This window comes from Giraffa tippelskirchi, chromosome 2 (genome assembly GCF_054371585.1).
Source record: "Giraffa tippelskirchi isolate mGirTip1 chromosome 2, T2T-mGirTip1v1.2.pri, whole genome shotgun sequence".
NCBI classification, from domain to species: domain Eukaryota; kingdom Metazoa; phylum Chordata; class Mammalia; order Artiodactyla; family Giraffidae; genus Giraffa; species Giraffa tippelskirchi.
This window is the reverse complement of record NC_137276.1, coordinates 106,850,478-106,874,760: the sequence shown is the minus strand read 5'-3', so window position 1 is coordinate 106,874,760 and position 24,283 is coordinate 106,850,478. Positions and strand designations below refer to the sequence as shown.

The window sequence follows — 24,283 nt, the reverse complement described above, 5'->3', positions numbered from 1 at the left end:
CAAGTGTTCCTGTGTTTCTCTGGCCTTTTGTCCCTCTTTGTGGGGAGAGCGGTGCTGTCTTTTTGGTTTATTAGCTCTCTTGGCACCGCACACAGGTTTGTTGTCCTTCTGAGCTTTGCAGTGTGTGAAGAGATAACGAAGAATATCCTCTCTGTTGTTCTTGTGATTGTTGTTGTTGAGTTGCTGAGTCGTGTCTGACTCGTTGTGACGTCATGATGGCAGCACGGCAGGCCTCCCTGTTCTTCACTGTCTCCCAGAGTTTGCTCAAACTCATGTCCATTGAGTCAGTGATGCCATCCAACCATCTCATCCTGTCATCCCCTTCTCCTCCTGCCCTCAATCTTTCCCAGCATCAGGGTCTTTTCCAATGAGTCAGCTCTTCACATCAGATGGCCAAAGTATTGAAGCTTTGGCTTTAGCATCAGTCCTTCAGTGACTAGTCAGGGTTGATTTCCTTTAGGATTGACTGGTTTGATCTTGCTGTCCAAGGGACCCTGAAGAGTCTTATCCAACACCACAATTCAAAAGCATCAATTCTTCGGTGCTCAGCTTTCTTTATGATCCAACTCTCACATCCATACTTGACTACTGGAAAAACCATAGCTTTGACTAGATGGACCTTTGTCGCCAAAGTGATGTCTCTGCTTTTTAACACACTGTCTAGGTTTGTCATGGCTTTTCTTCCAAGGAACAAGCATCTTTTTTAATTTCACGGCTGCAGTCACCATCCGCAGTGATTTTGGAGCCCAAGAAAATAAAATCTGTCACTGCTTCCACTTTTTCCTCATCTGTTTGCCATGAAGGGATGGGACTGGATGCCAAATGCTGAGTTTTAAGCCAGTTTTTTCACTCTGCTTTTTCACCCTCATCAAGAGGCTCTTGAGTTCCTCTTTGCTTTAGCTCCTCTTGTGATTACTGTTCTCTGGTATTTTCTCAACACTGAAATCATTGCTCAGTTCCAGCTGACGGTCTCAATGATCACATCTGTATCTTGTTTCTCTTTTTCCCTGGAAAAACTAGCGTGGTTTAATGTTTCACCAGCAGATGTTTCACCTCCTTCCTTTGGGCCGAGCGTGAGATGACCCCTGTGTCACGGGGGATGCTCCACAAAGCACAGCACAGGAAGTGGCTCTTGTTCTCAGGTCTTCAGGAACTAACAGTCTCGTGTCGTTCGTGCCTCTTCCAGGTGGTGGTGACTCTGGGCGACCCCAACGTAACCACACCGTCCAGCTCTGTTGGCCTGACCAACATCACCGTGACCCCCATCACCACCACGGCCGGGACCCAGTTTACCAACCTCCAGCCGGTGGCCGTCGGGCACCTGACCACTCCGGAACGCCAGCTCCAGCTGGACAACTCCATCCTGACCGTGACCTTTGACACCGTCAGCGGCTCCGCCATGCTGCACAACCGCCAGAACGACCTCCAGATCCACCCGCAGCCGGAAGCCTCGAACCCGCAATCCGTGGCCCACTTCATCAACCTGACCACCCTGGTCAACTCCATCACGCCCCTGGGGAGCCAGCTGGGCGAGCAGCACCCACTCACCTGGCGGGCAGTGCCCCAGACGGATGGGCCGCCCCCCCCGCCGCCAGCCCCTGCCCCACAGGCTGCCCAGCCCACAGCCGAGCAGCAGCCACAGATGTACAGCTACTGAGGCGGCTTGCAGAGACCAGGGAGAGAACCACAGATGGGGGTTTGTTTTCATTTAAGGTTTGTTGGCTGGATACCAAACAGAAAAGAAAAACAACAACACACGTTGCAGTGTAAGTAAGGTTGACTTAGCTTTTGCAGAATTATCTCCAAATGCCCCCAGAACCATTTCAGTCTGTCAGCTGAACGCAGAAGTGACCCCGGGCAGGCCAGTCTTCCCCCGGAGCAGCCCCCATGCTCTGCTGGATGAGGGAGGCCCCTAGGCTTCCCTCCCAGAGCAGGAGGGACAGAAGGTTTGGAAAAGGGAAGTGGTTTGTTTCCTTTTTCCCTTTAGAGCTCAGCTGCTGTGTTAAAATGTAGCAACGTGCTGGGCGGGAATAGTTTTCCCCCGGCTCCTGGACTTTGAACAGATAGAAGTTCAAGTCACGTTTATCTTCTTTGAAATTCCAGTTGAGTCAAAGTCCTTAGCTAAAACCATGTGAGAAGCTGCCCTGTGGGGGCGATGCCCCTCTGGCCTTCCCACTGGTCACAGGCAAGCGGTCACATGAGGTCGCTCAGCAAGGCGTCTTAGTAATAGGGTTCGTGAATCAATTTTCAGTATGGTTCTTTTTTTAAATTTTATCTCGAGCATATCTCGCGTGTTCGAAACCGCGGAGACCACGTTCTTCTCTGTTATCCGTTGACACGCGATGTCGTTTGCACTGTAGGCCTATGTCCAGCTTACATAGCTGCCCCAAGGCAGGGGTCGCTGTTAACGTGCATCAAGAGGGCCTCCTGCTGGCCCTTCTGGAGGCTCCCTGGAGCTGTCTCAGGACTCGGCCATCCAAATGTATTTATTGTGGCTGAGACTCAGCTAGAGTCCCCTGAACTGGAGAACAGGGAAGAAATTCATGTTTTTCTGTTTAAACTCTAATTCCAAAGGTTGATGTGTTTCAAGACCAGTTTTCTATAAAAATGCTGAATGAACTTTGTTCCTTACCGGGAAAGGAGTAGGTTTTTCCTGAAGTACAGAGGTAGTGCTATGTCCTGCCAAGTAGTATGAAAGCAGAAAAGGTCATTAGCTGAGCAGTAGAAGCATCAGCGCCCCGAATGAATGAATGAATGAATGTGCTGAGTGACAGCAGCTCTGTCACACGTGTGCACCCATTTCAGGGGTGGTGGGTGAGGCTCAGGGCCACCGAGGTGGTGGCCAGCAGCCAGTCCTCTGGCCACCCAGCCAGGGAGACAAAGAGGCAGGTGAAGAAGCTTGAGTGATGCCTTCGCCCTGTCCAGAATGAAAAGATACGCTTGCTTTGCTTTGTCTTGATCACTCTTTGTGATCCTGTGTTAGTTGGGAGACCTTCAATAGAGAGTAAATAAATGAGACAGACTCACCTGATGCTGCCATTGAGGCTGCAGGTAATCTGTCATGCAAAAGGCAGCATTCTCAGCACTTCACATAGTTCTAAGTCACAAGATGTTGAGGAGAGGGCTAGGTTTTGATTTGTGCAATACAGGCCTTCCTGAACTAAGTTCATCACCCATGCAGCATGTGAAAGGGGGCTGCAGAATTCACCCTCCACACCCAGCTCGTCCCTAACTCCCAGCTTGCACCTCTCCGTTGACTTTGTCGTGGGCGATTATTTGATTTTTAATTTATGATAATTATTTTTATGTTATTTATGTATATAATTAACTGCTTTATACATAATAGTTTCATCAAATGAACTTGGGCTAGGGGTGATATATTTTCTAAGCCTTGTCTGTGTTCTCCAAATGTAAGTGGTCCAGATGTCTGTGGAGTGCGCCAAGGTCCCTAAGGTATTTTTTTAAACATCGCTCACCATTTCCTTTTGCAGTTACAGAAGATAAAGGACAAATGACCAAGAAAAAAAACCCAGATGTGATTGAACACCTGCTAGCATTTATCTTTTATTCCTCTTCCCTATGAAATAAAGGCCTTTTAAATCACAATTTTATTTTTTTAAGAAAAGTTGTTTTTGTGCCTAGGATAAGAATGCATCGTATGTTTTTAAAGAACCTAATTTAGGTTGTGTGGCCCCAGTGTACTTACCACTGTTTATCTAAGTACACAGATGTGTAATAACACTTCTTGTTATAATAAGCGAAAACTCAAAATAAAAATCTGATTTACTCCTGAGTTTTCTGTAGAAATATTTGTTCTAATAGGATCACTGTCTGAGGCAAAATAGATTTGTGCTGTCGTAAAACAGTTGCTATGAATTTGCATATAAAAAACTGGGGAGCAAAAAAAAAACCTACTCGGCCCAAAGAGTCATCAGCTCTAGAATGTTGTGCACATTTATCCCTGTTTCCTGGTAGAAAGGATTTAGTGTTTTAATTGATCCCAGGTGCACAACTGTAGGAGGAAATGGGATGAAATCACTGTGGCCTCTGAGCTCTGTGAATCCCTCTGAGTTACGCTAAATCAGTATACAGAAGATGCTTGTTCTAGGCCCGTGAACTTGGGAAGTTGTGTCGTTCCATGCCACCCAACGCTGTGAGCCTCGCAGAGCTGGCCCCCAGGGTCCCTGCCTGATGTGGACTGTGAGGCAAGGACGGGAGGGGGCCCCCAGAGGGATGTGTTCCCATGCTGAGTGCTGCCCCACTGTGACCGTGTGACCAAGGGCAACCCGCCTTGGAGGATTCCAGACTCTGGAGGCAGATGTGTGGGCCTGTCTGCCACGGCGCCCAGAGCTCATGGCTCCCAACTCGGCTGTGTGAGCCAGTTTCCTGTTGGGTTTTGAAAGGTGTCAAGGCTGAGAAGTCACATGTCCTTCATAACCCATCAGTTTGTTCAAAGACAAGATTTGCCATGAGCTGTGCTTTTCCGTGGCTCACAGCCTGCTTAGACCACTTGTCCCGAGTGGTGGACACACTTAGTGTATTTTGAGAACAATTGTAATTCCTGTGTAGTTCAGACCCTGTGAAATGTTTGGATTATTTTAAATGACCCAAACATTAAAAATAAACAAAATATTAAAATATTAGAAGCTTTCACAGGGTTTGTTTGTTTTTTTTAAGGAACAGAGCAGATGCAGAGGGCATGGGTTCAATCACTGGTCAGAGAACTAAGATCCTGCGTGTGCCACAGTGCAGCCATCAATTTTTTGAAAAAGCAGGTGGTAGTAGCAATTTTTGTAAAGCTTAAATGGAGACGTGTGTTAGTCACTTAGTTGTGTCCGACTCTTTGTGACCCCATGGACTGTAGCCTGCCAGGCTCCTCTGTCCATGGAGTTCTCTTGGCAAGAATACTGGAGTGGGTTGCCATTCTCTTCTCCAGGGGATCTTCCCCACCCAGGGATCAAACCTGGGTCTCCTGCATTGCAGTCAGATTCTTTGCGGTCTGAGCCACCAGGGTAAGCCCTTAAACAGAATCAGTCAGTTCAGTTCATTTGCTCAGTCATGTCCGACTCTTTGCAACCCCATGGACTGTAGCACGCCAGGTTTCCCTGTCCATCACCAACTCCCGGAGCTTGCTCAAACCCATATCCATTGAGTCGGTGATGCCACCCAACCATCTCATCCTCTGTCACTCCCTTCTCCTCCTGCCTTTAATCTTTCCCAGCGTCAGGGTCTGTTCCAGTGAGTGGGCTCTTCACATCCCGTGGCCAGAGTATTGGATTTCAGCATCAGTCCTTCCAGTGAATATTCAGGGTTGATTTCCTTTAGGATTGACTGGTTTTATCTCCTTGCTATTCAAAGGACTCTCAAGAGTCTTCTTCAGCACCACAGTTCAAACAGAGAGAATAGATCCAAAAAAAAAAGAGGAGCCAGAGAAGGGAGGACTTAACGAGCAAGGTGTTTCTTTGGGCAGATGGTCTGGAACAATCCTTTAAATTCTATTGATCAAATTGTTCTGATTTGTTAGGAGTGGTTATTTTAAACTTACAAAACACCTGGTGAGCCATCAGCCCTTCTAAGGATTTGAATTAAGAGAACCTTGTTTTAGATGCTTCAGTTCTGTCTTAGAGGACGGCTGGTAGCAGCTAACTCTCCTGCCAGTGAGTGGGATTCACCTGCTCAGCATCCAGGAGGCTGTCAGCACATTCTTGTATGTCCAACAAATTCCAGTAGAAAGGGGGAGACAGTTGGGTCTCTGGCTGTTTTCATCTAGCTTGAGCGCCTCTGCATCAGAAGTGTCCTGGTTCTGGAATGACAGCGAATGATCTGATTTGCGTGATGGTGGAGGCGACAGAATTGTCTGGAAGCCACCCTGGGTTACCCACACAACCAGCTGACTGGGATCACCCTACCCACCAACCCCCAGTGCCCCAGGATCTGAGGCTTTCCTCCCTCCCCATGGTCCCAGGTGCAGGCAACTGGCATCCAGACAACACCTGAGGGCTGACATCCACCTGCAGACTGCCTTGGATCCAAGCTGTCTGCTCTTCCCTGTTGACAGGTGTGTCTGCCCACATTTGCTCCGTAAGGAGGGAAACGGACTCAGTCTCTGTGGGAAGATGGCCTGTCAATGGGACACAGACCTACGTGAGTCTTCCCAGGGAGCCCGGCCTAGCACACCTCTCTGGGAGAGCAAGGATGCAGGACCCAGGACTCGGTACCCCGTGATCCCCATCTGTTCCACTTGGGACTTTCAACTCCTCCTGGGCGCTGGTGCGTCATGCCCTTGCACGACCATCTGGAGCTTGCCTCCTACCCCAGAAATTCTCCCTTCCAAGTTTTAGCCACAAAACAGGGTAACAAGATCATCAAGGAAGGAGAGGGAGTGGCCGCTGCATTGCAAGAGCCGTTTTAGAAGTCCTCAGGTGTCACCGTCTGCTTTTCCTAGGTGATCTAGGGTGGGGGCGGGAGGCTGGCTGCAGTTGGGGGAGTGGCGCTGTGTGGCTCCTGCATCGCCATCCTTTGTTCCCGGAAAGTCCACCGACTCATCTCCACATGGATGTCTCCGAGGGTTGTCGGATTTGCACGTCTGACCCTGGAATCCATGACCCCCGACCCCAAACCTGGCGCCTCCCCTCCACTGTCACCACTCACAACTGATAGCCCTCCACCTACTCACACGGGCAAGAGCCCAGAGCCACGTTTAGACCCCCAGTGCCTGGGGTCTGTCTGGGTGTCACCATCTCCGTGACTGTGCGCCTCCAAGTTTCCAGCTGACAACCCCTATGGGGCCAGTCAGCCCCCCCCACCCCGTTACCTTGTCCCACACGGCGGCCTCAATGGCCCTTGTGGAGGTGTTGCTCTACGTGTCACCCAGGCAGCAATGCTAGTGCCCTCCAACAGACTCTAAGAGGTCTCTGGACACACCCTGATCATTTCTGTGGCCTCAAGGCTGCAGTGGCTGTCCTGCCTCCCTCCCCTCCACCCTCCCAGGGTCTCCACCCACCCAGCACCCAACCTTACTTGGTTAAATCTGCTTGTCCTTCAGATCTTGGCTCAAACTCCACCTCCTCAGAGAAGCCTCTTGGAGTCACCTTCATATCATGTCTGATAGCAAGCACAGCACTGATCAGTTGGCAATTACACTATTTACTCATTATATGACTTTGTTCATATTTGAACAGCCTCCTTGCTGTTCAGTAAGCTCCAAAAGGGTGTGTGTGCTTAGCTGCTCAGTCGGAGACTGCTTTTCCTCATCATGTCATCATTTTCTCTGAGCCACCCCCAGCCCCATGCAGTAAGCCTGACCCACAGTAGAGATTAATAGGTAAGTGTTTTTCCTAAGCATCAAGGGCGACAACATCCTTGAGCACCAAAGCTTTGAAGCACTAACCCCTCAAAACAGAAATTTATTATATCTAGTTGGAATTATCACTTGAAACTTCTGAGTCATCGAGAGACTTGGAAATCCTAGTCTCCAATGACTCAATCTTATTAATTAGTTCTTCAACTTTGTTTATTAAGTTAGTCTATTTCTGTGTCATAGATAGGTTTATTTGTGTCATATCTTAGATTCCACATATAAGCAATACCATATGATACTTGTCTTTGTCTTTCTGAGTTACTTTGCTTAGTATGATAATCTCCAGGTCCACCCACATTTCTGCAAATGGCATCATTTCATTTTTCTAAGGCTGATATCCCACTGTATATATGTACCACATCTTCTTAATCCATTCATGTGTCAATGGTTCCATGCTTGCTTTCATGTCTTGGCTATTGTGAATAGTGCTGCTATGAATGTTGGGGTGATGTATCTTTTCAAATTCTAGTTTTGTCTGAATATATGCCCAAGAATGGGATGGCCGGGTCATATGGCAACTTTACTTTTAGTTTTTTTGAGGAACCTCCATACTATGTTTTTCCCTTTTTAACTGCGAATGCAACAACAAAAAAGTTAAATGACTTTACTGGCTCCCATCTGACGGTTTGCCAGCCAGGGCTCAGCCTTCCCACTCAGGCTGTAAGTACCCCGCACGCCTACCGCACACCTGCCATCAAGTGGAGTCACAGCCTAAATGTTTTAACTGCTTAGTCACCAGCCACAGTCAGACTAGTGACGCTCCAGAGCTTACCGTCACCTCTGGCTTGCCGTGTGAATCGCTGTGAGAACTTCCCTGCCTCTGGTGACTCACACCCAGCAGAGCGGCTTTGGCTCAGCTCGAGACAACTCAGATTTTAATAGCCCTGAGCTGCTGCTCAGCACCATTATTTCAAACCAAAAATAGAAACACAACTAAACTCCCCCAGACGTGATTTATTTTACTGCTAATGAGGAGAGTGGAAGAGATTTCATAATGCAGTTGTTTCTGTGCAAAAAACATCCTTGTGTCAGATAATTGAGGGTATGCCCCCTTGTTCTGTTTGTGGTAAAGACCAAGAAGAGCCAATTACAGGTTTTTGTCCAATAACTTTTCACTTCTTAAACCCACAAACTAACTCCATAACCTGCCCTAGCTCTTCAGACTTCTCTCTTGATGTTTTCTCCTCTTCGATTTACCCTTGAACCTTGAAGGGTTCCAATTTTTTTTAAATTAAAGTATAGTTGATTTACAATGTGTTGATTACTGCTGTACAGCAACTTGATTCAGTTATAAATATATATATACACATTATTTTTTAATATATTTTTCTATTATGATTTATCACAGGATATTGAATATAGTTCTCCGTGCTACACAGTAGGACCTTGTTGTTTGTCCCTTCTGTTTATAAAGCTTTCATCTGCTAACCTCAACCTCCCCCTCCAACCTTTCCCCAGCCTCCTTCCCCTTGGCAGCCACCAGTCTGTTCTCCATGATTCTGTTTCATAGATCGGTTTATTTGTGTCATAGTTTAGATTCCACGTATGAATGATATGATCTGATATTTGTATTTCTCTTCATGACTTAATTTCACTTAGCGTGGATAATATCTAGGTCCATCCATGTTGTTACAAATGGCGGTATTTGGTTCTTTTTTATGGCTGAGTAATGCTTCATGGTACATATACTATATACACCACATCTTCTTTATCCATTCATCTGTCAATAGACATTTAAGTTGCTTCCATGTTTGGGCTATTGTGAACAGTATTGCTGCAAAAATAGGGAAGCATGTATCTTTTTGGATTAGAGTTTCATCTGGATATGCCCAGGAGTGGGAATGCAGGAGCATATGGTAACTCTATTTTTAGTTTTTTAAGGAACCTCCATACTTTCACCAAAATGGTTGCACCAACTTATATTCTCACCAACAGTGTAGGAGGGTTCCCTTTTCTACACACTCTCTCCAGGATTTATTGTTTGTAGACTTCTTGATGATGGCCATCCTGACTGATGTGAGGTGATATTTCCATGTAATTTTGATTTACATTTTTCTAATAATTAGCCATGTTGAGCATCTTTTCATGTGCCTATTGGCCATCTGTATGTCTCCTTTAGAGAAATGTCTGTTTAGGTCTTCTGCCTATTTTTGATTAGGTTGTTTTTTTGATGTTGAGTTGTATGAGCTGTTTGTATATTTTGGAAATTAAGCCGTTTTTGGTCACATAGTTTGCAAATATTTTCTCCCAGTCTGTGGATTGTCTTTTCATTTTGCTTATGGTTTCCTTTGCTGTATAAAAGCTTGTAAGTTTGAATGGGTCCCATTTGTTTATTTTTGTTTTATCTCTATTGTTTTGGGAGATTGACTTAAGAAAACATTGGTACAATTTATGTCAGAGAATGTTTTGCCTATATTCTCTTCAAGGGTTCCAAATACTTTTGACTGTAAACCCAAAAATATTATTTTGCATATTCTAGTTAGGGGTCTTTCTGACACGGGCTGTACCTAGTGAATTGGCAACTCCGAATCATTTTACTTCAATGAAACCTGACTTAAGTACTCAGCAGTAAAGAATCCGCCTGCCAATTCAGGAGATGCAAGAGATGCAGTTTCCATCCCTGGGTCAGGAAGATCCCCTGGATAACGAAATGGCAGCCCACTCCACTGTTCTTGCCTGGGAAATCCAATGGATGGAGAAGCTTGGCTGGCTACAGTCCAGGGGGTCACAAAGAGTCGGACATGACTTAGCAACTAAACAACAAAGTACATAGATAGTTTGTAGAATTGATTGACTGTTGTTCTGTCTTTGGTGATAAAATTTGCAGGACATTCCTGAGATGATAGCCTTTTTAAAATCCTCACTTTCCTTGGGGGTTAAAACAATGATGAGTCTGGACCACTTTTCTGTGACCTGAAGAAGTAAAACTGAACATGTTGACCCTCCCTGGGGGCTTGAGTCTAGCTCAGGTGATGAAGAGTAACTGTCAGGAGAGCCCAGCTGGTCTTGGAAAGGTCTTGTACAAACAACGTTGCTCAAAAATATTTCCCTTAACACAACATTGTAAGTAAGATCAAATAAGAAATAGAGTCCTTACATGGTTCTTAATAAAAAGGATAATGCAAAAGCCAAGCAGAAATCTACCTGTTGCTGTATTTGTTCATGGACATCAAGCTTATGCTCATTTTTGTGCAATCTGATTTTCATTTCTTGAACAGAAGCAGTTCATTATTGTGCATTTCTGCGGCTTTGCTCTCTGTAATATCTCTCTCTTTTTTTTTTTTGCCACACCCCATGGTACGTGGGATCCTTGTCTCCCAACTAGGGGTCGAATCCAGGTCCCCTGCGTTGGAAGCATCGAGTCTTAACCACTGGACTGCTAGGGAAGTCCTCTGTGGTTTCGTTTTCATCCAAACATGTACTCCATATAAACTTTGAACTTAACTTCTTTAGACCAAGGTGTGCAGCATTCAGGATTGAACCCACGGACCCTGCAGAAGGAGCACAGAGTCTTAACCACTGGGCCACTAGGAAAGTCCCTGAACCCAATTTCATTGATGATCTATTTTTCAGTTTTTCAGGAGAATTTAGCTTTTTAATGTACCCATCATCCCCTAAGGATTGTGGTTACATCTAGATGTACTTCCAAATTATGTCTTAAACTGAGTTGGTCCACACTGAGGGCTGGCGTGCCCCTAGGCTGCACACTTTTCCTAGTCTCTTCTTGTCCTTTGAAAGAGTGTGTACTAGTAGTGACAGTCCAATTCCTTATGTCCCATCTTTACTAGACGGGGAATAAAGCTTTCAGGATCGATAACTTGAATCACATTACTTTGTATGTGTGCTTTGTAATTTTCTTCCTTTTCAAGTGGATGTAAATAGAGCTCTCCCCTAGACAATGGCTGAAAATATTGCTTAAGTTAATCATCTCCCTTTCACTTTTAGAATGCCTTGCAAAAAATAATGTTACTTTTATCACATGATCCAGTTGAAGGAGATCTCTTTATAACCTACAAGGACATACCTTTAAGGCAGGGGCCCAGGAGAACAGGAGGCACCAACCCAGCGGGCACTCAGAACACACCCTCAGGAGGAAGCTCTGGCTTGTCCTGCTCATCCATGAATGTTCTCCCCAAATGTAAACTTTTGATCTTGTGAAATCACAGGTTCCAGAAGACAGTAAGTCCATGGCTGTTTTTTTATAACAAAGTAAATATTCTTGCCAAATATTTTGTTTTCCACAAGTCAGATTCAATCCAGAGGTTAAAAGTATGATGTTTTGAAGGTTTTTGAATCATAGTTACATGCTTTTAAAAAATTGATTATTTAATTTTTTTTATTTGGCTGCACTGGGTCTTAGTTGCAGCAAGAGGGATCTCTGATCTTTGTTTCAGCAAGCAAACCCTTAGTTGTGGCATGTGGGATCTAGTTCCCTGAACAGGAGTCGAACCTGGGTCTCCTGAATTCAGAGCATGGAGTTACAGCCAGTGGACCACCAGGGAAGCCCCTACAGTAATATGCTTTAACTTGGCACTTCCTTTTGAATCTGAAGTAAGGGAGACTGTGTACATAGGATATACAACTCTTCTGGACAGCTGGATAGACAGTGCCTCAGTTGATCACTGCAGTTCAGTAGGTCTTTAACAACTTATGTTAGAGTTAAACTGAATTGACAAGACACTGACATCAACTTCACCGTGTCATTATTGTACAATGAAGTTGTAGGCTATGGTCAGTAATGCTAATGTCAGATGAGCTCAGGGTCCAGGCAAACGCCTATGTAGGTAAAATTTGTAACATTGGCTTCCTCTTACCTGTCACTGTGAACACACTGTGTGCGACTCTGTAGAAGGGCTTTCTTCAAGTTCATTTTTTGCATGTGTGTGTGTATTTTGTTTACTTGTCTGTGCCAGGTCTTAGTTGTAGCGTGCGGAGTCTTCTAGATGTGGCATGTGGAATCCAGTTCCCTGCACAAGGATTGAACCCCCAGCCCCCTGCACTGAGAGAGTGGAGTTTTGGCCAACGAACCACCAGGGAAGTACCTCAGGTTCATTATATTTAGATTTGAAGTTCTTTTAAGAAAGATTTAGAAAGTGTATCACATTGTTAAGATGGGAAAATGAAAGTTTAGAAATTGGAGGTTTTGAAAAGGTTTAGAATTTTTTTTTAAAGAGAGTGGCATATTTTTCTGTGGTTGTTGTTCTTCATTCATTTTTCATTCATTAAAAAAGAAAAGAGACTTTTTTTTTCTTTCAGCAATGTAATGCATTTGCTTTTGGAGGTCATCTAATTGTAGCTTCATCCTATCTTAAAAACTCCTTGACATCTTTATGTTATTGAAGATCTTTTATTAGATGTAATGATAAGGAAAGACATTTTAGCAAAACTCAAAGGTGTTTGTAAAGGCATTTTTCTTCTTGTCATAACTTTGGGTGACCTACAAGTGACAAAAACTTTTGTGTTGACAAATTGGGTGCAGTCTCAGATTAAGTAAGGAATCAGGGTCATATTGGGCTCTCTGGGTTCAAGAACAAGAAGAGAATTTAGCACTTTTCTAAAGCATTAACTCTTGGGACCTCCCTGGTGGCCCAATGGTTAAGACTCTGAGCTTCCACCGCAGGGGGCACGGGTTCCATTACTCCTTGGGGAACTATGATCCCACATGCTGCACTCAAGTGGCCAAAAAAAAAAAAAAGAAAGAAAGAAAAAATACATAAATAAAGCATTAGCTCTTAGGAAGCTTCCTTCTTGATTTTGTATGGATTGGGGCAGCTTGAGGTCCATGGAAACTGCTTGGGTCCCAAATATCTCTACTGAATTAGAGTGGACTGGAGTGTCCTGATATGTCCATTTCTAAATGGGAAGTCCCTTGGACTTCCAGGACATCAAACCAGTCAATCTCAAGGGAAATTAACCCTGAATATTCACTGGAATGACTGGTGCTGAAGCTGAAGCTCCAGTATTCTGGTCATCTGATGCGAACGAACAACTCATTGGAAAAGTCCCTCATGCTGGGAAAGATCAAGGGCCAAAGGAGAAGAGGGCGTCAGAGGATGAGATGGCTGGATGGCATCACTGATGCAATGAACATGAACTTGGGCAAACTCCGGGAGATGATGAGGGACAGGTAGGCTTGGCGTGCTGCGGTCCATGGGGTCACAAAGAGTTGGACATGACTGGGCGACTGAACAACAACAGCAAATGGAAAGCAAGCATATGGAGTGCATTATAAGGTCAGCAATATATGGCTAGGCTCTCATGACCCATAATAAAATCTGTTTCTGGCATAGTTCTGCTTTCAAAATTTGGGGCCCTGCTCACAGGAAGCTTTTCTTGCCGGAAATGTCAGCTGCAATAAGAAAACATTTTCTTCTATTGTCACACACATTCATATATGCAACTCACATTCAAGATTCTCAATTAGCATTTTAGAATACATTTTTACTTTTCATATTCATTTAGCAAGTTTTTGCAAATGAGTGTTTAAAAGTACTTTAGAGTGTAGGTAGAAATGTCTTCTGAAATATGTATATTTGCTGATCATTATTATAGTTTATATTTAAAATGTTTTCATTGTGGTTTTATTTTAATTATTTCTCTCTGTGCTCAACTCTCCTTTCTGTGTGGGCTGCATCAGTATTTACTTTCATTTCATGTAGCTTTTCAGGGAAAATATGAATTATATTTTTAAAGAATCTTTTATTAAACCATGGGCTTCCCTCATAGCTCAGTTGGTTAAGAATCTGCCTGCAATGTAGGAGACCCTGGTTTGATTCTTGGGTCCAGAAGATACAGCTGGAGACGGGATAGGCTACCCACTCCCGTATTCTTGGGCTTCCCTTGTGGCTCAGTTGGTAAAGAATCCACGTGCAGTGTGGGAGATGTGGGTTTGATCCTTGGGTTGGGAAGATCTCCTGGAGAAGGGAAAGGCTACCCACTCCATTATTCTGGCCTGCAGAATTCCATGGACTGTATAGTCCATGGGATCTCAAAGAGTCGGACATGACTGAGTGACTTTCACTTCACTTATTAAACCATACTCTACTAATGAGTTTATGGCTCATTTCTGGTGAGCTTATGTTTAACTTTAGAGCATATATTTATCAATATCACTATGGAGCCAGGTTAGAATGTGTAGTTAGAGTGCTTTGTTGTTGTTTAGTCATAAGTCACATCTGACTCTTTCCGACCCCATGGACAGTCGCCTACCAGGCTCCTCTGTCCATGGGATTTCCCAGGCAAGAATACTGGATGGGTTGCCATTCCCTTCTCCAGGGGATCTGCCTGACTCAGGAATTGAACCCTCATCTCCTGAATTGGCAGATGAGTTCTTCACCGCTGAGCCACCTGGGAAGCCTAGTTCAGTTCAGTCATTCAGTCGTGTCCTACTCTTTGTGACCCCATGGATTGCAGCATGCCAGGCTTCCCTGCCCATCACCAACTCCCAGAGCTTGCTCAAACTCATGTCCATTGAGTCAGTGATGCCATCCAACCATCTCATCCTCTGTTGTCCCCTTCTCCTTCTGTCTTCAATCTTTCCCAGCATCAGAGTCTTTTCCAATGAGTCAGTTCTCCACATCAGGTGGCCAAAGGATTGTGGCTTCAGCTTCAAAATCAGTCCATCCAATGAATATTCAGGACTGATTTCCTTCAGGATTGACTAGTTTGATCTCCTTGCAGACCAAGGGACTCTCAAGAGTCTTCTCCAACACCAAGTTCAAAAGCATCAATTCTTTGGTGCTCAGCTTTCTTTATGGTCCAACTCTTATATCTGTACATGATTACTGGAAAAACCACAGCTTTGACTAGATGGACCCTTTGCTGGCAAAGTAATGTCTCTGCTTTTTAATATACTGTCTAGGTTGGTCATAGCCTTTCTTCTAAGGAGCATGCGTCTTTTAAGTTCATGGCTGCACTCACAATCTGCAGTGATTTTGGAGCCCCCCAAAACAGTCTGTCACTGTTTCCATTGATTCCCCATCTATTTGCCATGGAGTGATGGGATTGGATGCTGTGATCTTTGTTTTTTGAATGTTGAGTTTTAAGGCAGTTTTTTCATTTTCATCAAGAGGCTCTTTAGTTCCTCTTCGCTTACTGCCATAAGGGTGGTATCATTTGCATATCTGAGGTTATTGATATTTCTCCCAGCAATCTTGATTCCAGCTTGGGCTTCATCCAGCCCGGCATTTTGCTGGATGTACTCTGCATAAGTTAAATAAGCAGGGTGACAATATACAGCCTTGATCTCCTTTCCCAATTTGGAACCAGTCCATCGTTCCATGTCTAGTTCTAACTGTTGCTTCTTGACCTGCATACAGATTTCTCAGGAGGCAGGTATGGTGGTCAGGTATTCCCACCTCTTTCAGAATTTTCCAGTTTGTTGTGATCCACACAGTCAAAGGATTTGGCTTCAATAAAGCAGAAGTAGATGTTTTTCTGGAACTTTCTTGCTTTTTCAATGATCCAGCAGATGTTGGCAATTTGATCTCTGGTTCCTCTGCCTTTTCTAAATCCAGTTTGAACATCTGGAAGTTCACGGTTCATGTACTGTTGAAGCCTGGCTAGGAGAATTTTGAGCATTACTTTGCTACTGTGTGAGATGAGTGCAATTGTGTGGTAGTTTGAACATTCTTTGACATTGCGTTTCTTTGGGATTGAAATGAAAACTGACATTTTCCAGTGCTGTGGCCACTGCTGAGTTTTCCAAATTTGCTGGCATATTGAATGTAGCACTTTCACAGCATTATCTTTTAGGATTTGAAATAGCTTGGCTGGAATTCCATCACCTCCATTAGCTTTATTCATGTTTTTTTATAATGCACAGATCATTTAATGGAGATTTCTAAATTTACATTAAAAAAGACATGGTGTTTTTTAATTATGTACTAGTCTATTCTGAAACGGATAAAAAAATCAAGTTTGGGAATTTGATTAATTAGAATCTACCCAAGCTGAGGAAGGAAAAATGGAGATGAATCCCTAGAGAATGTGACAAATTCATCTTAAAAAAAACAAACAAATGGAAGTTTCATATTCTGAATTTCCTTGTAATGAGTTTTTTTCTGGTGATTTTCATTTTTGGGCACCTGGCCATGATTTGATGCTGAGCATCTAGCATAGAAAAATGTATGGTTTCCATAGCAATTACAATTTCTTTCAATCCCTACCTCTGACCAAGACCATCTGCAATCTCTTAAAATGTGTGGAACTCTTCATTCTCTCTGTAGCTTTGAGTTGCCAGGGGAGAGCCCCTGGCAACTAACAGGACCTATCCTGTCCAGCCTTCCTTTATCAATGTGAAGAAGGGAACAGGAAGCCAGCATGGGGTGGTGGGGGAAAGGAGGGAGGTACAGAGCCCACTCCTGATTATTGTTGAAGAGACTGTCTTGGAAATGCTGGTCCACTGGGGCTGTAGGTTAAAGTATTTTAAACCACTGCTGTAAAACATGCCACAGTGCCCTACAAATAGTTGGGGTTTGTTGGATACAGAACATATATTTAGTCAAGACAGTTGACATTTTTTTAAACATCTTTGCTACCAAATTACCTTTAATAAGTAAGGCAAACATGGCGGGTGCTTGCAAAGCCTTTTGCTTTGTTTTGCAAATCAAAGAATTAAGGTGTTGACTCACATAAAGTGGATTGTTTTAACTTTCCTACTGATTTCTTTTTCATTAGCTACTCAAGCTAACTGTTGTGCGCTGTGGTTTGTGTCGATGTCTCATCTCTGAGACAAATGACTCTTGAATTCTGGTTTCTGTGATAATAAGACAGAATCAAGGAGAAGACAATTGGACAAAAGTAACTGAGAGCTTCCCAGGTGGCGCAGTGGTAAAGAACCTGCCTGCCAATACAGGTTAGACGAAAGAGATGCCAGTTCGATCCCTGGGTAGGGAAGATCCCCTGGAGGAAATCAGGGCAACCCACTCCGGTATTCTTGCCTGGAGAATCCCATGGACAGAAGAGCCTGGTGGGCTACAGTCCATGGAATCACACAGAGTTGGACACAACTGAAGCAACTTAGCACCCATGTACATACTCAGGGAACATGGGTAGCAAGCCAGGAAAACATACACATGGGAGGTGTTATCTGCTCAATTATAACACAAATTCTTCTTACCAGCTTGAAGAAAAGTAAATGGGATAGTTTCTTTTTTTCAATTCAGTAAGACTTTATTGAATGAAGGAAAGAATGATCTTCAGCACTTCAAGTTTCAGATATGATGGAAAGGTTTAAAAGTGTTTCTGATTTCTATTGTGCAATCTTAAAGTAGGAAAATGATCATATGAATCTGAATTAATAAAATATCAAGTTTTTGCTTAACATCTAACATCGATATGGAACAAAACCAACAGAAGAGAGAAAGGCAAAGGGTTATATAATTTAATATTTTCTCCATTAACATTCACAATGATGATTTATTTTAGATGCCATACTTTTTTTGATTTAATTTTTATTTTATATTGGAGTATAGTTGACTTACAACGTGGTGTTAGTTTCAGGTGTACCGCACAGTGATTCAGTTACACATAAGAAGTGGGCCTTCTTTCTGAGATTCATTTCCCTTATAGATTAGTAAAGAATATTGAGTTTAGTTTTCTGTGCTATACAGTAGGTCCTTGTTGATGATCTATCTTATATATTGTTGTTGTTGTCATTTACTTGCTAAGTTGTGTCTGACTCTTTTGGGACCCATGGACTGTAGCCCATGGGGTTCCTCTGTCCATGGGACTTCCCAGGCAAGAATACTGAAGTGGTTTGCTATTTCCTTCTCCAGGGGATCTTTTTGACCCAGGGATCAAACCCGCATCTCATGTGTGTCTCCTGCATTGGCAGGCAGATTCTTTACCACTGAGCCACCTCGGAAGTGCCTATCATATATTGTAGTATGTATATGTTAATGCCAGACACCTTAAAAAATGAGTATTTTTTAATGTAATACACTCAAAATTATCTCCAAGGAGAGCTTACAGACACCTTCGGCATGAAAGGCAGGGACCTGTCCTTGAACCCTAAACCTAGAGTGTACCAGGGTTCTCAGGGAATTGTAGCCAATCTTGCCGTCTCCTCTGGGCACCAGCCTGTCAGTATTTACCGAGTTAAGGTGCTCCTGGCTCCCATCCATGCACCCACCTCTTTGCCTTCTGCATGCTATTGACTTGTACATGGAGACTAGCTGGGTGCGGAAAAAACAATTTCCGCAGAAAGTGAAAGTACTTAAAAATGGATCCTAAAATGAAAAAATCTATTTGCAATGTGTAATTAATAACATAGTCACTTAATTTAAATGTTAATTTTAAATAATTAGTTAAGACTAACTTGGTTGTTGCTGTTGTTCAGTCACTAAGTTGTGTCCAACTCTTTGTGACCCCATGGACTGCAGCACGCCAGTCTTCCCTGTTCCTCACTATCTCCCAGAGTTCGCTCAGATTCATGTCCATTGAGTCCTGGAAGCTCTCTGTGTTCTTTCTCGGATAACCTTTCAATCCCTCTGTTTCTCTCTCCTGTTTTGGAATTCCTGTGAGTTAGACATTGGACCGCTTCTGCTGACCTACTCTGCTTTCTCCTTCAACCTCTTATCTCTGCCTTTTATTGAAATATCTAGAAGATTTCCTTGTCTTTTAAAAATGTTTTTAATTTCTAAGAGTTCTTTCTGGTTCCCTAGTCGTCTTTCTCCTTACCAGCCCCATCTTCTAACTTCATGAGTGCAAACATCTTGTTCCCCTAAGGTTACATGCAAGTCCCCTGTTTTAAGCCACCCTGCTCCCCGCCTCGGACTTCACACAGTTGTCTCGGAACCGTTTTTTCTGAGTTCCCTTTTTTAAATTGTTTATTGCTTTCACATTGGAGGCTTTTCTCAAATCTTTGCCAGTCTGGAAGGTTCTTTGGGTGTGAGCTGGGTCACTTCCCTTAGTCCCTTCCCAGGGGCCCCCAAGTGCTGTGTGTAGAATGTGGGGTCATCTGTGTCATGGGAGTGGGTGTGAGGGCATGTCTGGGTGACAGTGTCCTGGGGAGGGGGGTTCAGGTTCACACACACAAACACACATGTGCACATAGGGGAAAGACGAGTGCTCTAGACCTTAGGAAGGAATGCAGTTTAAGGATAAACTTTTATAAGAGTTAACTAATTTTGTCATATACTCTGTAGTCACACATTTGATGTTTTCTGTTTCCCACTAGACAGAACTTGTATCTCAGACACATTCTTAAATAATTAATATTGACTTTTCTCTTTGCAAATCAAAAAGGAGCATTTAAATCAGGCAGCATTTCTTTAATCTTTAAATCACAAATGAAATGACTTGTCGTAAAGCAGAGGTGAGTCTGAGAATCATTTAAGGCATTAATGACCTTCATCTGAGTTCACTCCAGCTTTACAACTGCACGTACCGCCCTAGGTAAGCATGTGGGAAAGTTACGTGACCCGCCTTCTCGGATCAGCAGCAGAATTTCACCCCAGTCCCCTCCCAGAAATTTGGATCCAAAAGGGAGTCAGTTACTGAAAGTATGAAAACCCTGATTTCTGCAGAATGATTATTTTACTGGTTGCATGTAACCTACTGTTTGATAGCTTTCAAATGCTATGTTATTCTAGAAAGTGAATGTTTTGCTGACTTTTACAGTTAATAGTGAAAAATTAAAAATTATGATAATCTCATCACTGATCATGGATAGAAGTAACCGATCAGGTGGAGAGGGTTTTGGCATTTTGAAACTGTAAGCAAACTCTGAATAATCTCTTTCACCTTTTATTCTCAGGATGGCCTGAAGTTTCACTGCAGTAACAGTGCCTCTCATTTTGGTAGTAATGGGAGTCTTATGTTTATATAAACATAGATAACACAAGGAGCAGAGAAGGAGGGCCCTTTTCTATTTGAAGGAACGATTCCCCCAATACACTACTTTATGATGGCTAACCAGCCTGATTTAGAGTGTGTTTCCATTATCCATTTTGATTAATTTTGCTGATGACTCTGTTAATATTCCTTTTAAGTTCAGAGCTCCTTAACTTCCACCCTCTCAAAACAAAAACCTCCACATCACAGGTATTGACAAATCTGAATATCTCATTTGCTTTATCCTTTGACACATACAAGTCTCAGAATAATAATACCAGAATAATATCAATAACAAGCTGATAAATACTTGACAGATTATGATAGATAGCTGAGAGCTGATAGGCAGTTGATAAATCTTGATGGGTAGATGATAAATAATTAAGGCATAGTTGATTGACTGGAGAAGGAAATGGCAACCCACTCTAATATTCTTGCCTGGGAAATCCCATGGACAGAGGAGCCTGCTGGGCTACAGTCCATGGGGTCGCAAAGAGTGGGACATGACTTAAAGACTAAACAACAACAACAACATAGCTGATTGAAATGCTTATGAGTATATGATATGATTCTATGATTTATGCTGAAGCTGAAATACTTTGGTCACTTGATGGGAAATGCTGACACACCGCAAAAAACCCTGATACTGGGGAAGACTGAGGGCAAGAGGAAAAGGGGACAACAGATGACAAGATGGTGGGATGACATCACCGACTCAGTGGACACGAATTGGAGCAAACTCAGGGAGATAGTGAAAGACAGAGAAGCCTGGCATGCTGCAGTTCATGGGGTCACAAAGAGTTGGACACAACTTAGCGACTGAACAAAAAATATGATCAATATATTGATTATGATGATAGATAGGTATTGTGATGATAGCTGACTGCCTTCCTGTTCCACACCTGTCCTAGAAAAACCATGATATACATCTTGGGCTTCATTAGTTCCTTCCCCTTGTTCTGTTTACAGATCTCTGTGATCATCCCAAGGCCACCTCTCAGAACTGACTTCCTACCTCTTCCCCACTGCCTGCTGCTCCTCCACAGGGATAAGTAAGCATTCAGTTCAGTTCAGTTGCTCAGTCGTGTCCGACTCTTTGCGGCCCCATGGACTGCAGCACGCCAGGCTCCCTGTCCATCACCAACTCCTGGAGTTTACTCAAACTCATGTCCATCGAGTCAGTGATGCCACCCAGCCATTTCATCCTCTGTCGCCCCCTTCTCCCACCTTCAATCTTTCCCAGCATCAGAGTCTTTTCCAATGAGTCAGTTATTTGCATCGGGTGACCAAAGTATTGGAGTTTCAGCTTCAGCACTAGTCCTTCCAATGAATATTCAGAACTGATTTCCTTTTGGATGGACTTGTTGGATCTCCTTGCAGTTCAGGGAGTCTCAAGAGTCTTCTCCAACACCACAGTTCAAAAGCATCAATTCTTTGGTGCTCAGCTTTCTTTATAGTCCAACTCTCACATCCATACATGACCACTGGAAAAACTGTAGCTTTCACTAGATAGACCTTTGTTGACAAAGTAATGTCTCTGCTTTTTAACATGCTCTCTAGTTTGGTCATAACTTTCCTTCCAAGGAGTAAGCGTCTTTTAATTTCATGGCTGCAGTCACCATCTGCAGTGAGCCCAAAAAGATAAAGTCTGTCACTGTTTCCACTGTTTCCCCATCTATTTGCCATAGTGATGGGACCAGATCTTAGTTTTCTGAATGTTGAGTTTTAAGCCAACTTTTTCACTCTCCTCTTTCACTTTCATCAAGAGGCTCCTTAGTTCTTCACTTTCTGCCATAAGGATGGTGTCATCTGCATACCTGAGGTTATTGATATTTCTCCCAGCAATCCTGACTCCAGCTTGTGCTTCCTCCAGCCCAGCATTTCTCATGATGTGCTATGCATATAAGTTAAATGAGCAGGGTGACAATAGACAGCCTTGAGGTACTCCTTTTCCTATTTGGAACCAGTCTGTTGTTCCATGTCCAGTTCTAACTGTTGCTTCCTGACCTGCATACAGGTTTCTCAGGAGGCACGTCAGGTGGTCTGATATTCCCATCTTTTTCAGAACTTTCCACAGTTTATTGTGATCCACACAGTCAAAGGCTTTGGCATAGTCAATAAAGCAGAAGTAGATGTTTTTCTGGAACTCTCTTGCTTTTTCGATGATCCATCGGATGTTGGCAATATGATCTCTGGTTCCTCTGCCTTTTCTAAAACCATCTTGAACATCTGGAAGTTCATGGTTCACATACTGTTGAAGCCTGGCTTGGAGAATTTTGAGCATTACTTTACTAGCATGTGAGATGAGTGCAATTGTGCAGTAGTTTGAGCCTTCTTTGGCATTGCTTTTCTTTGGGATTGGAATGAAAACTGAACTTTTCCAGTCCTGTGGCCACTGAAGAGTTTTCCAGATTTGCTGGCATATCGAGTGCAGCACTTTCACAGCATCATCTTTGAGGATTTGAAATAGCTCAACTGGAATTCCATCACCTCCACTAGCTTTGTTCGTAGTGATGCTTACTAAGGCCCATTGTACTTCACATTCCAGGATGTCTGGCTCTAGGTCAGTGATCACACCATTGTGATTATCTGGGTTGTGAAGATCTTTTTTGTACAGTTCTTCTGTGTATTCTTGCCACCTCTTCTTAATATCTTCTGCTTCTGTTAGGTCCATACCACTTCTGTCCTTTATTGAGTCCATCCTTGTATGAAATGTTCCCTTGGTATCCCTAATTTTCTTGATGAGATCTCTAGTCTTTCCCATTCTATTGCTTTCCTCTATTTCTTTGCACTGATCACTGAGGAAGGCTTTCTTATTTCTCCTTGCCATTCTTTGCAACTCTGTATTCAAACGGGTATATTTTCCCTTTTCTCCTTTGCTTTTGGATTCTCTTCTTTTCACAGCTATTTGTAAGGCCTCCTCAGACAGCCATTTTGCTTTTTTGCATTTCTTTTTCTTGAGGATCGTCTTGATCCCTATTTCCTGTACAATGTCATGAACCTCCATCCACAGTTCATCAGGCACTGTGTCTATCAGATCCAGTCCCTTAAATCTATTTCTTACTTCCACTGTATAATCATAAGGGATTTGATTTAGGTCATACCTGAATGGTCTAGTGGTTTTCTCTACTTTCTTCCATTTAAGTCTGAATTTGGCAATAAGGAGTTCACAATCTGAGCCACAGTCAGCTCCCGGTCTTGTTTTTGCTGACTGTATAGAGCTTCTTCATCTTTGGCTGCAAAGAATATAATCAATCTGATTTTGGTGTTGACCATCTGGCAATGTCCGCGTGTAGAGTCTTCTCTTGTGTTGCTGGAAGAGGATGTTTGCTATGACCAGTGCATGTTAGTCCCTCGGTTGTGTCTGACTCTTTGTGACCCCAAGGACTATGGCCTGCCAGGCTCCTCTGTCCATGTGATTTTCCAAGCAAGAGTACTAGAGTGGGTTGCCATTCCCTTCTCTAGGGATTCAGTCCCTCCCAACCCAGGGATTGAACCCAGGTCCCCTACATTGCAGGCAGATTCTTTACTGTCTGAGCCACCAGGGAAGCCCAAGAATACTGGAGTGGGTAGCCTCTCCCTTCTCCTGGGGATCTTCCTGACCCAGGGATTGAACCCAGGTCCCCTGCATTGCAGACAGATCCTTTACTGTTTGAGCCTCCAGGGAAGCCCCATACAAGGGGATGAGTGACAGTAATTCACCCAGTGCCCAACAGTGAGGACTTAGGTTGCTTCCAATGTTTTGCTTTTGCAAATTGTATCATATTTTAACAGAAACCTATTTTCAATGGGAAGGCACACCAGATGGAATTAACAGCAGTGGTTTTCAGTGCATCACTGAAAGCCCTTGAAAGCAGCCCAAACTGAAAGAAAAAAAGACAATCAGAGCCCACACTCTTGCTGACACCGTCCTGGGGACACGTCTATTGAATTAGTCCTGAGGGGTCGGAAGCCACAGTTCCACCTTCCTCCTACAGAGGGAGAAACTCTGTCACCTGCTGGAGGTGGCAAGGCAGGCCCGGACACCACGCGGCAGCCCGAAGGCCCGCTGCAGCCCAGGCTGAGAGATCCAGAGGGCCAAAGCCC

At 43.7% G+C, this 24,283-nt stretch overlaps 1 protein-coding gene across 7 annotated transcripts in view; it reads left to right on the top strand.

The window, feature by feature from the left end:
- PRDM15 (PR/SET domain 15) overlaps positions 1-3,791 on the top strand; it is a 58,539-nt gene extending 54,748 nt beyond the window's left edge. For 4 of the 7 annotated variants that reach the window (XM_081574176.1, XM_081574175.1, XM_081574177.1 and 1 more), the window contains exon 24: positions 1,187-3,791. In XM_081574176.1, coding sequence (XP_081430302.1) covers positions 1,187-1,657 — 471 coding nt within the window. In that variant the 3' untranslated portion in view covers positions 1,658-3,791. The remainder of the gene's footprint in view (positions 1-1,186) is intronic. The other 3 variants (XR_014078030.1, XR_014078029.1, XR_014078031.1) reach the window with 1 other exon arrangement.
- Positions 3,792-24,283: the final 20,492 nt, after the last annotated feature.